The sequence below is a fragment of the Centruroides vittatus genome, unplaced genomic scaffold (assembly GCF_030686945.1).
Source record: "Centruroides vittatus isolate TY-2023 unplaced genomic scaffold, ASM3068694v2 contig_4, whole genome shotgun sequence".
In the NCBI taxonomy this organism is placed as follows: Eukaryota; Metazoa; Arthropoda; class Arachnida; order Scorpiones; family Buthidae; genus Centruroides; species Centruroides vittatus.
In genome coordinates this window covers 2,934,030-2,955,778 of record NW_027122214.1, presented here as the reverse complement: position 1 = coordinate 2,955,778, position 21,749 = coordinate 2,934,030, and the positions used below count along the sequence as shown (strand labels likewise).

Below are 21,749 nucleotides of genomic sequence, written 5' to 3'. Positions count from 1 at the left end.
ATCGTTCTTAACTGTGAAGTTTCATCAATTATTTTTTAAAAAGAAAGATCTTTTTTAAAGAAATTGAGTTTTAAACAATATAAAGAAGCAGCACCATTGATATTACATATCTGTTACTTATAGAATATAAATAATTTTTTAAAAAATAATCTTAGTTTAGCCATTTTGATTAAAAATGAGAAATTTGGAACTGTCCTAGACAAATCAGGATGTATGGTCTATGGTCACCCTAGTTGGGAGTCAAATATTTGGACTCAGGGTTTTAATTTAATTCTAACTCTAGAAACTGGAGATTAGTTTTGATTTTAACTTTTTGATAATGATTAAAGTGGATTTACTGTTTTTGTATTCTAAAACATTGGGAATTGAAATTTTTATTTATCAGAAGCAATGAAAAAAAACAAGAAACAAACACAGCAATAAAAAATAACTCAAACAAACACTGGAAATTTGAATTTATATACTCTGTTGTACTGTACATTTGATTATTTGATATTATTGATTTATAGTCTTATGAAACCTGTTAAAACACATTGAAAGGATCTATTTGATTGAAAATTCAAACAAGTCATAAAGTCAAACTTAAGTTTATCCAATTTCACTTCTTATATAGCATACATATTTATTATTCCATTTAAAAAATCGACTCTTTTTACAATTGTTAGTTAACACAACAGGCAGTTAATTTAAAACTGTAAAGGTTTTTACTTGAACTGATAAAGTTATTTAAAATATTTTAAATGATATTTATATGCTTAATATTGCAAAATTTGAGTGGAATTCATATTAATAAAAACACTAGGATGATATTTCAGGCTAAACTTTAATTGGAATTGATATATTTGAATTTTTATAGCCATTATCAATATTTATAACATTAATATATATTAAGATTTACCAAATTGATTATTGATACATGATTGAAATTGATGTTTATACAGAGTGTGCTAAAAACATGTGATGATTATTTAAAACAAAAATAAATTCAGAGAAAAGTGTAAATATTCATTATTTCACACAGATACATTTCTCTTATGAAGAATTAATATAAAACACTACTTAAAAATAATATGTAAGTTATACAGTCATTGTGAGTATATTGCAATTAATACACTTGTTTAACCTGGTCAGGTAAGATAATTGACAAGTTTCTTGAAATTTCCCAAATACACTTGCAAATTTGATATTTTAGCTCATTGATATTGACCAGACATTGCTCATAAATTTTTCATAAACTGATACTGCCATTTGTTGCTCATAAACTTTTTTTTAGTGCTATGTTTTACATAGCCTTATAAAATGTAATCTGGTGTAGTCAGATCAGGTGAGCTGGCAGACCAGTTAATTTTCCCAAAGTGAAAAATTACCCTATCTGGAATCATGTAAGATATGAGTAGTTGCTTCATATTGCTGGAAGCATAGTGATGAGGATTAATCTCAATTCTCAGATGTTATTGTTATTGGTTGAATAGTACTTAGCCTTTATTACAACATGACTCTTCTCATCTTCAAAAAATATGGATTGATAATGCTGCTGGATAAAATGAACACTGCCATTTCAATGTTATTCAGAAGTTGCTGCTGAAATGTGCAGGTTGCTTTCAATCCAAAAAATGACACTTCTGTTTGCTTTTAAACCCAGCCATATGGAACTGGACCTCATCTGTCATCAGAAACCTGTCAGTAATGTTTTCATCAACTCTCAGAAAGTTAAAAAGCTTGTTACAAAACTGAAGTTGCTATCTCTTGCACTGTTCACTAAGCTCCTGGACAACTTGGATATAATCTAAATGGTAATGAAGTTCTTTGTGTAAGATTTTATGAATGCCCCTATCTGTCATATGTGATGGCTTACCTCTGAGCTAACCTGTGTGGGCTAAGCCTGAGGGAGGGTTTTTCTAATATGATTCATGTTGTCTGGTATACTGAATGAAGACATATTGAAGCTTTGATGTTTTTACACTTTTTTCATGATGCCATTTTGACACATAGAGTAACAGAGTATTCCAACTAGGAGCATCATACTGTTTGAACAAGTCATAAACTGCATTGTGTAACTGTGATAAATTCTGTCTTTATAAATATCTTTCCTGCAGCAATATAGTATTGCATAGACCAATGCTTCATCTCAACTGAAGTTCAAAGCACACTGAAAATAATGGCAGTTAGTATTACAGTGACAGTTGATAGTGGGCAGCTTGAGAATTAAATTTTAAAAACTCAAATTTCAAATTTTGTCACTTGATATCATTTTTTAGCCGTTATTCATACTCATTTCTCTCTTCATTTTTTTTAGTGAAGACAATTAAATTTATTTAAAAGTGTGTTTTTTATGTTCAAAAATTTGTCCTTATATTATCAAGATACAGGTTTTACTCAATAAATTTTGAAAGCTCAAATTAAATTTAACCAAATAGCAAACAAATAACACTAACATACAATTTCATTTTCAATAATGCTATGTTGTTATATTTAATTAGTGGAGACAAAATAAACAATAATTTAATAAACTAAGTATTAGTCTTCAAAACAATGCTTAATTATTTAATATCATGTTTACAATAACAGTGTAATTTACATATCAAAACTATATGTTGATAAATTATTTTTAGAGTGATATATTTAATGCCATTTTCATATTTTTAAATTGATGTTTATGTACTGCTAATGCTACAACACAATATATTAAAATACAGTTGACTCCGCATAAGTCGACACCTGGATAACTCGACACCATCGGTTAAGTAGTCACTTTTCTGTGGTCCCGCACATAGGCATTAATGTTAAAAAACTCCGGTTTACTCGACACCGTTTAACTCATCACTACTGGATAAGTAGACATACTTTCGCTGTCCCACACTCTGATAAGTCATCACCCCCTTCCTGAAAAAATGAATTCACTCCTCGTGTGTGTGCGAAATCATTTTTTTTCCGGGGGGGAGTCGATTTATTTATTAATACATAATTAATATATTTAGTAATATAATAATATATTAATATTATTATATTACTAAATATATTATATTACTATATATATATATATATATATATATATACAGGGTGGGCCAGCGAAAACGAAACGGCAGAGTGTTTCGTGTTCGTCCAAGCAAAGCGCTCGGACAGGTCGATTTTATTCTCGAGGGGACATCTTTTGCAATAAAGTTTTTGCGATTCTGAATACAACAGACAACAAAAAATTTTAAAAACTCATTTATTTTGTATTAAGTAAACAAGCATTTATTTCGAAAAAAATGTTTGTTTAGTTAATATTCAGAATCGCAAAAACTTTATTGCAAAAGATGTCCCCTCGAGAGTAAAATCGACCTGTCCGAGCGCTTTGCTTGGACGAACACGAACACTCTGCCGTTTCGTTTTCGCTGGCCCACCCTGTATATATACATATTAATAAAAATGCCTTAACATTTTATGTATAAAATAATAACAGATAAACAAAAAGAAAATATACAATCTACATCAACATCACACCAGAATCCAGTTTTGCATTTTCTCACAGCTAGAGGCATTAAGAATCTTTAGACATTGCTTGCCAACAAGTTGACAATTGCGAAGATGATGTTTTCAAGGCATTCGAGATTGTTGAAAAAGAAAGTCGAAACAGTTAAGTGCTCAAAACAAACAACACTAAACGAATTTTTCAGTTTTCCATCTACAGAGTAATTGTAAATGGAGGACACAATTTATTGTAAGCCGATACTACTGTATAATGCACTTCTGTATTTTATTAATTGTAGTTTTGTGGTTTTTTTCCATCTTCGCTTTAGTTGTCACATCGGATAACTTGACACATTTCCACTTCCCCTTGGGGTGTCGACTTATGCAGACTCGACTGTATATATTAAATATATATATTAATATACACAATATATTAAAAATACTTATATTGATGTTTGAAGAGATATGCATTTTTAATTCATATAACTATTTTTTAATATATATAACTTTTGATATAATGAAACCTACTAATGGATTTTTATTTGAATTAATTAATTGAAGAGTAATTAAATAAAAAAGTTAAATTATGAAATTGTGATTTTTTTAAAATTTTTGTTATTGTTATATTATTCATGGATTAGGCAATTTTTTTGTTTTAGTTACATTTATTTCTTCCTGGGGCTTCCCACATCCCTTCTTTTTGACTTACAGTTGAGCAATTAATTTTGGCAGTCTTCAGTCTGCCATTCAGTTTACGTGTTTCCATTTCTGTCAATATTTTGTTACACAGTTATTAATGGAGAATGTGTCTAGATCTCTAATGTCTTCAGTATCTTATCCAGTCTGCAGCCTTTTATCATTTCAAAAATTACATTTCAGTAACTTGAATTCTGCTTACATCTTGCCTGTCCAGCAACCCATGTTTCAGAACCATACATTAGTACTGGAGTTACCATAACTTTATAGAATTTGAGTTATGTCTCTTTCCTTTTCTTTTGTAATGTGTTTTTGATAATACTACATTTTTCTTGACAAAAATAAAACTAAGTTTAATGATATATAATTATTTGGTGTTTTTTTTTTTATTAGATATTTTTTAATGATTCAATTTAATTTTCAGGAATTGGAGATATTTACATTCCACCACCTCCACCACCAGCTTGCACATTTGATTCTAATGGACCTCGTTTAATTATTACACACATTGAGAACATCAATTTCAAGTCATATGCTGGAAAACAAGTATTGGGACCATTTCATAAAGTAAATATCAAATTATAAAACCATATTTTAGTTGCATTGAAAAATTTTGGAATATATAAATTGTATATTAGAATTATGCTAATGATTAGTCACATTCACACTTCTTCTATTAGTGTAAGTCTGCAAACATTGTTTGTTCTACTATTTTCTCAGTTTCATTAATCAAAAACAACTTCAGTTAAATCTGTTTAAATTTACATAAAAATGTGAATATAAAAATTTTATTATAAATAAATTTAAATTAAATGTTTGTGTGTCTAGTCTTTATATTTCTATATTTTGTAATTATTTGATAATTTTAATTTGTAATGTTACTGTTTTAGTAATTTTTTTTAATTGTATTTTTAATGTGTTCATTCAAAGCAGTTTGTTTGTTTTATTAATTAAGCATAATTATCTCTTATTTTACAGATATCTATACAAAACGTAAATGTTGACTATCTTCAGATGATCACTTATTATCATATTAATTATCTTTACATGTTAATAAAATTAAAAGAATTAATTGAACAAAACAGGACTTAACATTAAATACTTTTAATAATGTTAACTTTTTATTTTCAGGTGAAATATCATTAGATGGTCAAACTTTTATTTATGTATATTGATATTTGCCATCTTGGATGATGATAAATTATTTTTAAAGGAAATAAATAAATAAAAATTCAAACAAGCAAAAATAACTTTTTTAAATTTCAGCACATTAGCAAGTTTAATGATAAGTTGTAAAAGGATAGTACGATGGTTTTGTTTATGATATATTGTAAAATCTGTTTTTATCTTTTTACTTTCCCAGCTGTTATACAGAGGGAAAATATGGCAAACTGGCAAAAAATGACCCTCCCCAGATTTTTACATTTTTGGACTTATGACACCTTGAAAAGTCAAGAAATGCAAAAACATTGGGGGTAATTTCTGTACGTTTGAATGTGTGTGTATGCAGTGCACAATTTTGTTCATCCTGTTTGAAGCTGTGCTTTTTGTTGAAAATTTCTGAAATTTTGCAGGGAGGTTTGTTTTTTAAGGGGATTGATGCTATTAAATTTTGGTGGTTAAAGGTCGACAGGGTGGGGAGATAATGGGGGTCGTATGTAAATCCAATAGGGTCAGGCTTAATGATGATTTTACTCATTATTAGCATTTACAATTTTTTTATAAAACTCATCCCTACCCTCAAAATTAAGCTTTTTGCCATTTTATAATAGTTAAAAATATAAATTTTTAAAATAAAATATGATAACAGATGGCACCATGAAAATTTTAAATGTTGCCGGGAAAGTTTAGCAACTTGTTGCTGGATTTTTTACAGTAAGTCATTAATTAATGAAGTTGAAGTAACTAAAATTAATTATTTCAATTTCAGAAATTCTAAACACATCAAAGGAAATAAACTGACTATAATTTATATATAATTTTTGCCAAAATTAATTAATTTTATTGAAATTTAAAAGTTATTTGATCTTGTTGCATTGGTATGTTGTCTTGCTTGAATAGTGTACTTAATTAATTCACTTTACCAGAATAGTTATGCTTAATTGGTTTCAGAATCCTGCTCTAAATTAAATTTTTTATTTGATGATTTTAAATTATTAACTAAAAATGAAAAAATTTTATTATGAATTATCTCAAGAGATGATCACCAATCTGTAAGTTAAATTTCATTAATTAATTAATTAAGTGAATAAAAATTAATGTTACATGTAATGTCTGACAGACCATATTTTTAATATTAAGTTTTACATGTATGTTGTTTTTATATGTATACTGTATATTGTAAATTGTCCCATGGAGTGGGTTGTTCATGTGAATCTCACTTTATTTTTCTGTTACTTTGTAAAAAGGAAATGGTCAATTTAATTAGTAGTCTGTTTATTTTATCTAATACTGACAATACATTTATTTTACTAACATAAGAGAGAGAGAGAGAGAGAGAGTTTACAAATAAAAGTTTTTTACAAAAATATACAATGGTGGAACAAGTATTAGAGTATGTAGAGGTCTGGGTTTACTGGTTGATGAGGTTACAGAGTCAGTCAGTGGGAATGGATCCTTCATGACTTTCTTGATGTCTTCTTACATGGACTAAAATGTCATGGACATTTCACTGAATGTTTTTTCTTATTACTTTCATTTTTTGATTTTTTTATTGATTTTTGTCTGGTATTTCTCAGGCAGTTCAAATTTGGGAAGTTTTGTTGGAACTTCTGATACAAAATTTAAATGTTGTTTTTTCAATGGCAATTCAAAACTTGAATACAGTAGAGTCCTGTAAACTTAACTTAATGTGAACTGATAAGGTGATAATAAGTTTTATAGACTCTAGGGTGGGTTATTCACACTCATAATACATTATTACAAATTAATCTATTAAATCTATTTTAACACATTTAGAGTGAAAGAAAATCTACAGTACAATATAACATAAAATAATTACAGTACTACAAAAGATTTACCTCAAGACAATGTCTTATTATAACATGTGTATTAAAATGTATTATATGTGCAAATTCATAAACATATTAACTAAGTACCAATAGTGACTGTTTCTATTTATAGTTAAATTTTAGTTTAAAAAAATATTGGCTATTCAGTGGCTACTTTCAAGTACATTTGTGTTGTGGCATTTTGCAGTGGCACTTTGGGAAAAGCGTTATATTCTTTGTTAACACATGGAATTGATGCTATTATCAAGTGTTACCAGTGAAGAATGATAACTTATTTGATCCTGGTGTTAAGTTATAGAGATATAAATTATATTTTTTAATTTTTTTGAATGATGTGATGAATTTTACAGAATGTTGAGATACTGAGAGTGGAATTTCCAGAACTCTATTTAATAACATGTGTTATGTGGTTGGGATAATCTGAAGAAAGTTTTAATGGAATGGGTGGATTGGCGAATGTTCCTGGTACAGTTTCTTTGGATTTTATTATACAGGTTAATAAAACAATAAGATTCAAAATTTGGGTTATAAGCAGTAAATATTTTGGACTCAACACCAACTTATAACTACTTTTATTTCTATCAAATCAGTAGAATGTGCATCTCTTTCTCTTGAAAAATTACAATAAATTTTCCTTATTTATATATTTGTACATACTATGATTTTTTAAAAATTCGATCAGAGAATTGCCAACTATCAATGTAAGCAATGTACTTACATTTGTCTCACTTCAATTTTCAAGCAGTCTTCCTGATATGCAGATAACTCCTCTTCTAACTTAAGTATTGGGGTGATTCATTGACCACCTAGTAGTGTCATCTTTTCCTAAAAATAAATTTTTATTCTGTCCTAAACATTATAATTTCATTTCCCCAAATGTTTCTGTCTTCAACCTTGTCAGTTTCAGAATTGTGATTGTGGATGTTTTTATAGTCTTCTGTTTCACTTGTATTATTATCAATTGGTTCTTCATTGGATGACATATTTTTATATAATTGCCTCAACCTATTTTCTTCTATTATGAAACTACAGCTAGTTATTTTTTACTTTAGTTACTGAACTATTCCCCAGTAACCTTTATTCAATGATGATTTTATAGTTACAAAAAACACTTTTGTTAATAGTTATGTGGAATGTTATAAACACCAAACTAACTTTGTAGCAAAATTTTAACAGAAAAAATTTTTAGACTTAGACAATGCAAGAAGTAACAGCTAGATGAATTGACAAAAAATTGTCTTTGAAAATATTACAGTAATATCATGGTGTCTGCAAAGGAAATTTTTTCATTTGTTTATTATGTACTGTAGTTACTTGATCCAGTTGAGATTATTGTGATTCCTGAAAAACATATTTTTAGCATCTTACATTAATATTAGTAATTATTTTGGAAAAAAGTTTTAAGAATGTAATATAATATGCTAAATAGTTTTAATTTAAAAGATGATACTTGTATTTTTAATTTTAAAAGACAAAATTTAGAAAAAGGAGAAAGTAACATTAAATTTATATAATATAAATTTTCAGAAAATTTGTAAATGTGTTTTTGATTCATTCCAGAGTTTCACATCTATTGTTGGACCAAATGGAAGTGGAAAGTCAAATGTTATTGATTCAATGCTTTTTGTATTTGGTTATAGAGCTCAGAAAATAAGATCTAAAAAAATAAGTGTATTGATTCATAATAGTGATAACCATGCAAATGTTGAAAGTTGTTCTGTCAGTGTACATTTTCAAAGGATCATTGATAAGGTAAATAAAAATTTTATTACTCTGAATATTTTTATTAATAATAGTATTTTGTAATGAGTGATCATAATTAAAGTACCTTTGATGTCTAGAGAGATGTTTAGCAGTCCAGTATGGTGAAACTACAAGATGTGTGGAAAAACATTTCCATAAAAAGAATTAGTATCAAAACTCACCACTATGGCACTTTTGATACTACAATTAATGAAAAAAGAGTTTTCTTTGCATAAACACACATATTACAATTGAGTTATTAGTATAGAAAAGGCCACAGCTGCTTAATGCCATTCTGATTTACTGTAATGGCATTACTTTATGATTTCTTGTGAAACTGTTTTATGAAAACAACAGCACTGCTGTAGCTGCACTTCTATAAATAAGAATTTGGATATTTATAGGGGAATTTCATTATCATAAGAATTTATGCCGAGAGTCAGGGATTGTGCCAAAATCACCACTTGGCGATATTTTTATTAAAGTGATGATAAAAATATAATACTAGCAATAGCAAATGGTGATAAAAACTTTAATCTGTTTGTTTTGACATTCAGTGTGAAATTGAATCACAAATCACACTTTGGGAAAAACAGCAGCATGTCTCGCTTCCATGTAATGGGAGTCCCGTGAACTACACACACCTAGCGATTTCGTGAAGTTCATGTGGCAAGTTCGACAGAAAAGTAGGAAGTGACATTGAGTACGAAAAAGTTTTGTGCAATCCTGCTTGGCGTTGGGGATTTTTCATTGACTGACAGAAAATGTGAGGAATTTTTTGGAATGAGTTTTTTTCCACTTTGATCTTTTTTTGGTAGAATGAGACAAAAATTTTGACATGGCAGAACATGTAATACTGTTTAAACATATTTTATCACAATGTTTAAACATTGTGATAAAATATGTTATTTGGAATTATTCATTAAAAAGGTATTCAAAAATGATTCATATTGCTAACAAGGAGAGGGAGATCTGATTTGAATGAAACTTGGTGAGCATGTAACGTTAAGCACAATAAGCTCCTTGTCCAAATAATAGGACCCACTTCTCAAATGTTTCCCAAAAAACAGTCTCTGAAAATTTAGTGTTTAGCTTGTAAGTCTTTGAAAGTTTCATATCTCCAAGCGGCAATAGCCGAGTGGATGAAATACTATGCACTGGAGCTAGATGATAGGAAAATGGTGTTTTATTGTTTCTTATTAAGTATAGACTCAATAAAACAAATATTTGTGGTTTTTTTTAAAATAAATTATTTATAATGGTGACAAACAAAAATTTGTCTCCTAAGTAAAAATTGAAAGTGTCTGTAGAAGTAATTTTTTAAAATATTTTTTTCATGATGAAGTTTTAATACTAATTATTATAATCTAGACATGCTAATCTTTAAAAATGGGAAAATTAATATTTTTTTTTGCTATTCCAAAGGACTTATCAAACCACAGTTGATTAATTTGAAAGTTGACTAAGAGATTTCTTTATTAAACTAATATGTGCATTTTGGGTTCATTAATACCTTCATTAGTTGAGTTTTTGTTTTTTTATTTTAATGGGGAAAATCATTTAACTTTTCCTTATATGGTATTTTCAACAATAAATTTAATATCTGTTTTTAATATTTTAATTTGTTTCTCTAGTCTACTTTCTGTACTATGGGATGTAGGCATACTTCTTTTATTTTTATTATTATTATTCTGCTTCAATGTACAGTATGTATTGATTAAACATTAAATAAGAAAATTAATTTTTTTAGTCTGTTTTGGCAAGATCGTTTCTTACATAATTCATTGCAATCTACTTTGCATGTAAAATGAGTGTTCTTGACATATCAGTAAATTACAGTTCATGCATGCATTTTGAGTCTTCAATCCTTATTTCCTTAGATGTTTTCGGCTAATTAACAGGCCTGTAAATTGGCAGAAAACATTTAATGTTAAAGTTATTACTAGAAAAGTACAAATAGTGTGTGTTTTATTTTTTTATTTATAGAAGAATATGGGGAGAATTTTGAAATTATGTCAATTGTAATGTGCTACTCTACTGTTTTAAAACTAATGATTGATTAACATGACATTAGTACAATCTTATCTTTTTAATTTATATTTTGTGGATTGATTTTTATTAAAATTTTATATTATTTATTGTTATTTAAAGTATTCAGTGTATTAGATTAAATTACTTAAACAGTATTTAATTGCATTTCCATTGCTGATCAAATATTTTCAAATTATTACTCCAAATTATCAAAAAATTTTTGACTTATGAATAATTCTCATTGACATACCATTTAATCATTATTTGGATGTTGTTTGTATTCATTTTGGAAGTGTTCAAAATATTCGACTGACTAGTTCGTAAATATCCAAATTCTTATTTGTTAAGCAATATTTGTTGTAATTAATGATATAATGAATAAACTTATTGAAAAAAATAATATAATTCACAATTGTCTTGTGCACATGTAAAAGATAAAAATTCAGTTTATTTTTTAAAAATTATCTTGATTGATCTAAAATTAAATTTCTTGAATGATATTAGTTGTAAGTATATTGTACATAATTGAAGTGTGCAATACCATAACGTTGTAAATGACATTTATTTCTAAATTTGTTTTATTGAAGAATTAAATTATAAATGCAATGCTTTCTGCTGCAAAAAATAAAAAAAAATGAAGCGATAGTGGCACTGTAAGTGGCTGTATTTTGACGTTGAATTTATGTGAAGCCATAATGTTTAAAGCACCAGAGTGCAGATCACATGACTTTTGGTACTTAAAATGTTACAACTTATATTTATGTCATTTTGATATTTCAGAGAATTTGTAACCTAGTGAGTTTTTTACCATTTTATTGTAAAATTCAAATGAATTTATTCACTAGAAAAAGTGTTTTTTATACCTCTCCTGAAAAGTTTATTTTTTGGCATTTACAACAATAAGGATTTGCAGATATGTATTTTTAAAAATTTTTTGTTTTATTTAACAAAAAGAATGAAAACAAAATATTTTATTCTTATTCTTAATAACAAAAGGAATGAGATGATTTTTATTTTACTATAAAATTTATTTTAATTTATAAATAAAATAATAAATATTAAATTATTTTTGTAGCCTGGAGATAGCTTTGAAGTTGTTCCTAATTCACAATTTTATATACAAAGGACTGCATTTAAAGATAATAGTTCTTATTATGCTATCAATGGGAAAAGAACACAGTTTAAAGAAGTGGCACGCCTTTTGCGATCACATGGAATTGATTTAGATCATAATCGATTTTTAATTCTACAGGTATTTATAATTTATGTCTCCACAAAGAACTTAACATATTTTAATTTAACAAATTATTTGTTATGAAAAATTTAAGTAATTAATTTATTTATATATTTATTTCTGAAACAATATCAATTTTTAGTTTTGAAATTTTTAAAACAGCTTTACAAATATATAAATTTAAAACAGTTTTTAAATGCTTAATTTACTGGTGTTATTGCCTTTCTACCATTTTGAAACTTTTACATGTTTTAAGTATGCACTGTTATTTCGGTTTTGTTTTATTAAATAAAAATTAAAAGTGAAAACCTTAAAATTTATTTTGATATCTCATAATTCTTTAACGTTTTTAAGTAATAAACCATGCATGATTTTATATTGAAATAGTTGAACTGTATTAATATATTGGTTAAATATGTTAGTATCTAATGTAGATATATATCACAAATTAGATTTGAAAGCTAAACTAAAATTTCAAATAATTTAATTTTGCATTTTCTACAAGTAAAAGTACAGGTGTTGTTAATAGCAATGGATTTTATTATTTTAGTTATTGTATCATATTTTTGTGGATTGTCCAGCATGTTGGTCTATCCAGGGAGACCATGAAATCAGATATTTCTATAAAACCAGCATGGTAAAATCCAGCATGCCAGTTTATCCTGGGGAGTGCCGGCAGGCTGGTTTAAGTGAGGTTATACGTCCCTCTGAATAGGACGCATTTAAAAAACAAATGTGTTACATCAGGTAAAAAAGGAACAAGTTTTTACTCTAAAACTTTGAAACTCAGCAGTACATCAAAAGTTACGAATATATGTTTAATTTCTGCATTTTGTTGACTTCTAATGATGTAAAAACTTGGAGAATGCCAAAAGTGCTTTGAAAATAGTTCAAATATTGAGTTTTACATTCATTCTGATATCTCTTAATAGCCATGTGATATAAATACAATGGTCGGGGATTGCCATTCATTTTCCATCACTGCCAGAAAGTCCTAGTATAATTTTGTAATCTTTTCAAAAATTTATAAAAAATTTATATTCAAAAATATATATAAATTGAATAGTAAATATGTTGGATAGTACATGACTTTTTTACTAGTACAAACTATTTACAGTTTAATATGATTAAACGTGTTATAAAATGGCATACAAAGTAAACTGTTTGATTTATTTGTTTTAGGGTGAAGTTGAGCAGATAGCTATGATGAAACCAAAAGGACAAAATGAAAATGATACTGGGATGTTAGAGTTTCTAGAAGATATTATTGGAAGTAGTCGCTTTAAAGAACCAATTGAATTATTATATCGTCAAGTTGAAGAACTTAATGAACAGAGATCTGAAAAGGTATCTGATCATACATTGTGTTTATGTCAGTCAGTATTTTTATTAGTTTGATTTTATGTTGCAACATTTTTTGACATTGTTAATTTTTCAGTATACTCACTTTCCTGATATCCATGAAAGCATTATGGAATTGATACATTTTATAAACATATGCTGATGATATTTACTTGATATAAGCTAATGTTAAATATTATATTAACTACTTAATTTAACAGATAATTACATTTGTGGTTTCTATACATGTATTAGTAAAATCATTATCTATAATATATTTCTTTATAATCTGAAATAGATATTGATTGTAAAAACAAGCTATTTTTAAAATTTTATTAAATGATATTTGCTACATATCATTTAATATTCATTTAATATAGTACTTTTAGGCTTTTTATAGATTTTAATGATAGTTTTTATTTATAAATATATATTAAAGCTGCTTACTTCAAAAAGACAAGTAACTACAGGGTGATTTTTAATTCATGCAAAAAGTTTAAACTTTAATAACTTTTCACCTAAATGAGATAGAAATAAAATTCAAAAAGTACAATGTTTACATTTTTAATGTCAATGATTGATTAATGTTAAGTCATTTTCAAAATGATGGCACTCACTTTAGAATAACATGTTTATTGTAAAAAAATTATCATCAAAATTTAAATTCTCCAATTGGTGTGCTATAAATGTACTAATTGATATGCTATCAGTGCTAGCAGAGTTGTTGGACCATTCTTCTTCAAAAAGAACATTACTTCTGTTGCATATGTTGAATTATTGGAAAATAAATTTTATTCTAAAATGTTTGTTGGGCATAAACATCATCGTGCTTTTTATATGCAAGGCCCCATTGCATAAAGCAAGTGTACAAAAGCCTGTCCGCATGTTTGAGAAGTGTGTAATTAGATTAGATTATGAAAAAATATACTGATGATGGCGTGGAGTGGCTGCCTTATAGCCCTGACAACCCATGTAATTTCTTTTTATGGGTATTTCTTTCCATGTAGTTTCCATGTAATTTCTTTTATGTAATTTCTTGCTATCTTAAAATCAGAGTATATCACAATGCTCCTACAACTATTGAAGTATTGATAGACACAATAAAAAAAAATAATGGTAATTGCAAGAAAGACCTTTGTTATTGAATGTTTCAAAAATCAGTTAAAAACTACTATTGTGAGTGAAGGTAGTCATTTTGAAAACCTAATTCATTAAATGGCAATAAATTCTGTATAAGATGGTGTTTGACTTTTATTTTTATCTCATATAGTTGAAAAGTTGTTAAAGTTTAAAGTTTTGCATGAATTAAAAATCACTCTGTAAATTATCAAGAAATATTTTCATGCTGAACTAGCACAGTATCAAGTTAGAATTCACATCAATCAAATACAAAGGTCACATTATTTTAAAATTTAAAGTAAGATCAAATTTATTAGAATTTTCTGGCTGTTCAAATGTTTTAAAAAATAAAATGGGTCACATACACAGTATACATTAATCCAAAAATGATTGTTTAAAAATTTATGACATACTATCATTAACTACTGGAATGTTAAGTAAAAACATAATTTGATGTAATTGCTACCTGATAAAGTGTATCTTGAAATGTCAGCCTGCATATACTTGAAATAGTTTAGCAAGCATATACTTTACACCCACTCAGTTCTGAGTCAAGGGCATCCAGCCGTTTGTTGTCTGGGCTAAATGAATCATGTGAATTAATGACCATAAAATTTGTTCCACCTAGACAACAAATTGATGAGTGTCTTTGACTCACAGAACTGGATTGGTGTAGTTAAGCACATGCTTGCTAAAATAGGATGATTCTTTAAGATACACTTGACCAGGTAGCTGTTACTCTAGCCATTCTGTCACATTATGTTTTTACTTATTAACATTACAATAATTAATTACTACATCATAAATTTTTAAACATATCTAATTTGTTTAATATGTACTGTAAACAAAAAGGCTGTATGACCATACAGCCTTTTTGTTTTTTAAAGTGTATTCTAATTGCTATAAAATTCTAATAAGTTTGTTATTGTATTAAATTTTAAAATAAGAATGATTTTTGTACTTAATTACTGCAAATTCTAACTTAATGTTGTCCTAGTTCAAGATGAAAAAGTTTCTTGGAATTTAGTTACTTGGCTTTTTGAAGTAAGTATCTTTAATCAATAAATATTTGTTACTATGGAGCCAAGTGTATATGTAGTAGTTGACTTTTCATTTATTAGAGAAATGAATTTTAAAAGTAGTATTTACAGAATACACAGTAGTATTTACAACTATTGGGTTGTTTGGAAAGTAATTTCATTTTTTTTTTCATGGGAAAAAAAAAAGCAATTTTCTTATAATATATAAATATTTTATTGAATTATATATTGACCATTTTGATCAAATACCTGTTGCTATATTTCTGGTAGTAGCATGATTCCACATTCATACAAGTTTTGATCTTTGTTTACAAAAATCTGATCCAAGTGATTTTTGACATCCTCATTTGAAGTAAATGTTTTACTGTTTATAATATTTTGTAAAGACCAGAACAAGTAATAATCTGAGGGTTCCAGATTTGGCAAATATTATGGGTGTGGTAGTACATCCCGTCCAAGCTGTAACAGTTTCTGACGAGTTATCATACCTGTGTGAAATTTCACATTATCATGGTAAAACACTACACCTTTTTTGTTGATCAATTCTGACCTTTTCTGTTTGATGATATTAATCAATTTGTTTACTCAATGGCAGTACACTTTTGAATCAATTGTTAAATTGTCTGGTAAAAGCTCAAAAACAAATTTCTTTAAAATCCTACCATAGAGAGCATCTCTCTTTAATAACATGTGGAACCCATATATCGAGCTTTGAAACAAAACCAATTCGTTTTAAGTAATAATAAACGGTTCAATTCAACAAATTTAATCTCTTAGTGATTTCACGTGTTGTTATTTGGCAGTTTGCTTCAATCAGTACCTTTATTTTGTTTTCATTGGCTTCAACTGACCATCCAGAATGTTGTGCATGTTCAATATTGAAATTGCCAGAACAAAATTTTGTGAATCAGTTTTGGCACTGTCTTTCTCTCAACACATCTTCTCTATACATGTACCACAATTTTTTTTTTGCTTGAACAGCATAATGCAAAAAAAGCAAAATATGCCGAAAGTGATGCTTTCGATTTTCCATATTTGATGGGATATCGAGAAAAAGCAATTGTACAGAATCAAAATTTTGTACAAATAAGCCTTAAAATGTCAGCTGTCAAAATGTGGTTTAAAATGAAATCGGCTGGTAAAAATACAACTAATTCATCTAGTAATAAAAAAACAAAATTACTTTTCGAACAACCCAATATTAATAGTTCTTATATTTTATAGATCTTAAATGTTTCAAATGGTCAACAATTATATCAATTAATTTTAGTGATTAAGTAAATTTTAATTAAGTTTGAAAAATTTGGAAAAGACTGGATTCAAACTCATAATTCAAAAAATTAGACATATATTGTGACAATACTCATATAACATTTCAGAATTGTAAGTTTGCAATCTGTTTTCAGATTTTTCAAAATAATTTTATTAATTCTTTTTAAAAAATGATTTACCTAATTACTAAAATTAGTGTTAGATGATGGATATTTCTAATGATAAATTATTCAAAAATGGCTAATAAGTTAGAATTTTACAGGAAATCTTCATTAGTTCAAAATTCAAGGGACAAAATAATCACAACTTTGAATTATTGAGTTTTGAATTATCCAAGACTTAGATATTTCTGTACAATATACCAAATGCCACGTAACTGATGTAAATTATTAAACAAATAGAATATGGCTATCTATACAGAATGCTATTTTCATTAATTAATAATTAAAAGTAATTAAGATAAACAGCACATGTCTAGCAAGAACCTCACAGGTTGCCAGATAGATATTATAAAAAGTAAAGCAGAATTCCTCTAAATGCAATCCAAATTATTTTTAAACTGGCCCAAAAAGTAGTAGCCCAGAGTCCTACAAATATCCCAATCTGTTACTTCTAGCCCAATCTTGCAATCCTGAAACCTAGCTGTATTTTATGAGAAGAGAAGAGAAAAATAGTCCATATGTAAGGTGATACTCGAAAATGTGTTTCTGTAAAAGAAAAGCCATGTTGACCAGATTAGGGTTATTCTTGTTCTGTATAGTATGGAGTCACTTAGTATAGTATATTTATAGTATGGAGACACTTCAATCTAAATGAACGAGTTAACATATGCTTATCACAATTTGGACAGCATTTTCACTTCAAATTTTAAAGTAGCCATATTTTGAACTAACCAAATTCCTTAACATATAAATCTCTATATCCATGGCCGGAAAAAATAGTACAGTTACAAACTAGTGAGATTTTGAACTATCCAAGTTCAAAATAATGAGGATTTCTTGTATTTCTTTATATAATTATTAAATAGTCAGTTAAACAGACAGGATGAATATTGAAGAAAAATCAAATATTGCATTTGTATGATTAATTATATAAAATGTATTAATAAGCATAAAAATGTAATTTTTAGTTGTGATAATTTAACATTTATAACAGTTGAAAAAATATAAAGTTGTTGTTTATCTACAGTTACAAAGAGTAAAAGCCGTGGAAAAAGAAAAGGATGATTTAGAAGAAATAAAAAATGAAGCCATAGAGTATCTAAAATTAGAAAATGACATATGTGTGAAAAAAAATCGTCTATATCAAAAATATAGGTATGAGTAAAAGTTTGAAATATTTTGATTTGTGTCATAATAGTAGATATTACAGATAATTAGTAAATTGTCATATATTCTTTACACAAATGAAGTCTTTACATTAGTATTTTTAAAAATTGTTCAATTATCATATATGTTACTTAAGAATGTATGCAATTGAACAATTATAAAGCATTTGTGTAAAAAAATTAGATTCAGAACGAATTAAAAGTAACTGCAAAATCCAACAATGATAAAAGTAGTTATTATTTTGATGTAAATGTCTTACACTGTGAATTAAAGTAAAAAATTATGTTTTTGTGTAACATCTGATTTTTTGGAAACCTGGAAACTATCTAATGTTCATTACATAAACCAAAAATGAGGATTGGTCAGTGCCAGCTCTGGACTTTTAGATGGGCCCAAAAAAAAAAAAAAAAATACAAAGCTTTTTGTATATCATATCATGGATTCAAATATGTCATGCTTTTTTTTTTTTTTGGGTCCTCAAATTTTAATAATTTGGAACATCAGCTAGAACCTTACTGACATTCCAAATTATACTTATCCTGAAGAAGGCCATTTAAGATAGCCGAAAACGTTAGTCCATTTAATTTAATTTAAAAATTTGCTAGAAAAAGAGAGAAAGGTGTTTTGAAATTAATACATAGAAGTTCTAGCTAACTGCACGTAGAATTGTGTCAGTTTAAATAGTGATATAAAATATTAAAAAATTACAATCTACTAAACATAACAAAAATCATGTTGAGTGGAATTTGATATACATGAAATTATCATGAAGTACATAAGATTTAAAAAAATGCCTTGGAAAGTTTGATATAAATGTTTATATTAGACATATTCTTTCATTTAAAAAATATATTTTATCAAATTATTTGAAAATTTTTTATGTTTTACAGTTATTTCATGTATATTTTTTCCATATATTTTAATAACTACCACCAAAATTATTTGTGTGATACAGTAAATTTGATAATAATTGATAGTATTTTCAAATCCTGTTTATCTGGTTCAAATGGAACCGGACCTGTTCCAGATTAATGAAAGTCAGGAGAAACCAAAATTAATCGGGTATTGACATGAAATTAAAATTTCATATTGAAAATACTTCTTAATGATTGAAAAATTATATGCTTACAAAATTATCAACTTACATGCTTACTGACTTGAAAACGGTATAAGAACAATAACAATATAGAAACAAAAATTACTCAATACATATAAACAATATGCATTAATATTAGTGATGTAACGAATATTCGGTTATTACCCGGTATTCGGCCTATTTTTCACTATTCATTCGGCCGAATACCGAATACCTAAAAACAGGAGTAAGAAATAACAAAAACACAATAAATTAATCATTTTTGTAACTTTTATTAATGCTGAACATTAAACTATAATTATTAAAGTTAATAAGAAATAGCATCTAACTCTAGTATTAAATTATTTCGTAGTTAAATAATAATATAACCTTTATCTAGCCCGATATGGCATTGATGGTGTGTAGGTTAGAATGTATTGGGCATTAATGTTATTGTTTAGTTAATTATGTTATATTCATATTCGCATATATTTTAATATTTATACGATATTTTAAAATGAGTTACGAAACGTTTTATTGAAACTTATCATATTTAATGAAAGAATTATTTATCTATTTCTAGAAGATGAGTAACTAATATATAATTTATTTTATATATAAAGCAAAGAATGAGCATTTCTCATTATATACAAAAGATAACATTTGAAATCATGTTAATTTTAAAAATATTGACAAAAACAATAGCAACAAAATATCACAAAACTTCACAAATAGAAACTCCCCAATAATATATTTGAACTGTTCCACAACTGGGGAGAAACTAGACAATATTATGTCACCACTAAAGTATATCCTTAGTGTACTATTCAGTCTACAAATACGTAGTAAAAACAAAATTTTAGTGTTTAATTAAAGAGTTAAAATGATCGATTGCAAATAAAAGAACTAATTATTTGGATGTAAGTTATAACTTACATCCAAATACCAACAACTGCCGAATCATATCGGGCTATTTACGGCTATTACATAAATTATAAACCAATTTGGCACTAGAGGTAGACGTTAGGCTCCATCTCATATTAAGTTTAATAATTATAATTTAATTAATTAATTTAAATAATTTAGACCTAAAGGAAGAAAAAATCGTAGTGACAGCGGGCCAATAGAGAGCACTGTGCGCGATCCTTGCATAATGAGGTTTGCGCGCTAATTTTTATGTGCGCGTTAATCAAGCCGAATAGTTTGGCCGAATATTCGGCCATTTGGCAACGCTCCTGGCCGAATATTCGGTATTCGGCCACGCTCCTAGCAGAATATTCGGTATTCGGTTGAGGTTGAATATACTATTCGTTACATCACTAATTAATATCCTTAAGAATGTAAGATTGTGATGTATCAATATTACATATTAAGGTTGTAAATAATGTTTCAATGAGCTCACAAACATTGTAAAAAATAATATTTTCACAAAATACATGAAACTGTAAAAAAAGAAGTGATTATTCTAACATATCAGGATAGTCCAGAAATTCTGATGAATGGGGTTCAGATAAATGAAGTTTGATCATATACAGTATGTAATCTATAAAGATGCTTGCTACAAAGATACTTGGACAAGTAGTGTACATTTGTTTGTATGTATATAAGCAGTAAGGGAGGCTGTTCTAAATTCCTAAACTTGCATAATATATCAAATATTCTAATGAAAATATTTCATTTGAAGAGTGTGATAAAATAAGAAAAATTTCTAGAGAATACTGGAATTCTTGGAAGTTTATAATTTAATTTGAGTTACTAATCAGGTGTAGAACATTTTTCTATTATATATATAACTCTGTCGTATTACCATAATTTTGAGCATTATACCCACCAACATCTTATAACCTGTACTAGTGTATAGGTTTACAAAAAATTTCTAGACTGGAAATAAAATCTTTACATAATCGATACCATAAAATCAACCCCCAAACCTTTGAATTAGCTCTTAAAAATACGACACTTACATTATATAGAAGATACTCAGACATTTCGCCTAAAGTTTATTAATAGTTTGGCTTTAATAATGGGTGTTGTTATATATAGAGAGTGGAACCATTGAAAATTTATCAGCTTTCAGGATACAGTTTGTAGCACAAGTATGTTGAAGTGTGTAATAATATCAGTTAATACATCTATTGAAATACAGTAAATAGAAGAGAAAAAAATTAAAGATGAGACATGCATATATTTATTTGATGGTTTTAAGAAAAATTGCGATATGTGTTTGTCTGCAGCATGTAAATAATTTTCTACACTATTAAGAATGCTTTTGGTAAGTTTAGACAAAGGAAAAAAGATTTAATACAGACCATATGTCATGTATATATTGTGTCACAGACCCGCTAGTTCTAATTAGTAAATTAATACAAAATATCTATACTTTCAAAATTAAATGTAATTTTGTTG

General features: G+C 27.2%; 1 protein-coding gene across 1 annotated transcript in view; it reads left to right on the top strand.

The window, feature by feature from the left end:
- glu (structural maintenance of chromosomes 4-like protein gluon) overlaps positions 1-21,749 on the top strand; it is a 92,409-nt gene that overhangs the window by 4,337 nt on the left and 66,323 nt on the right. Inside the window, exons 3-7 of the mRNA XM_067271526.1 lie at positions 4,574-4,716; positions 8,721-8,912; positions 12,010-12,186; positions 13,351-13,515; positions 18,129-18,256. Of these exons, the coding sequence (XP_067127627.1) occupies positions 4,574-4,716; positions 8,721-8,912; positions 12,010-12,186; positions 13,351-13,515; positions 18,129-18,256 (805 nt within the window). The remainder of the gene's footprint in view (positions 1-4,573; positions 4,717-8,720; positions 8,913-12,009; positions 12,187-13,350; positions 13,516-18,128; positions 18,257-21,749) is intronic.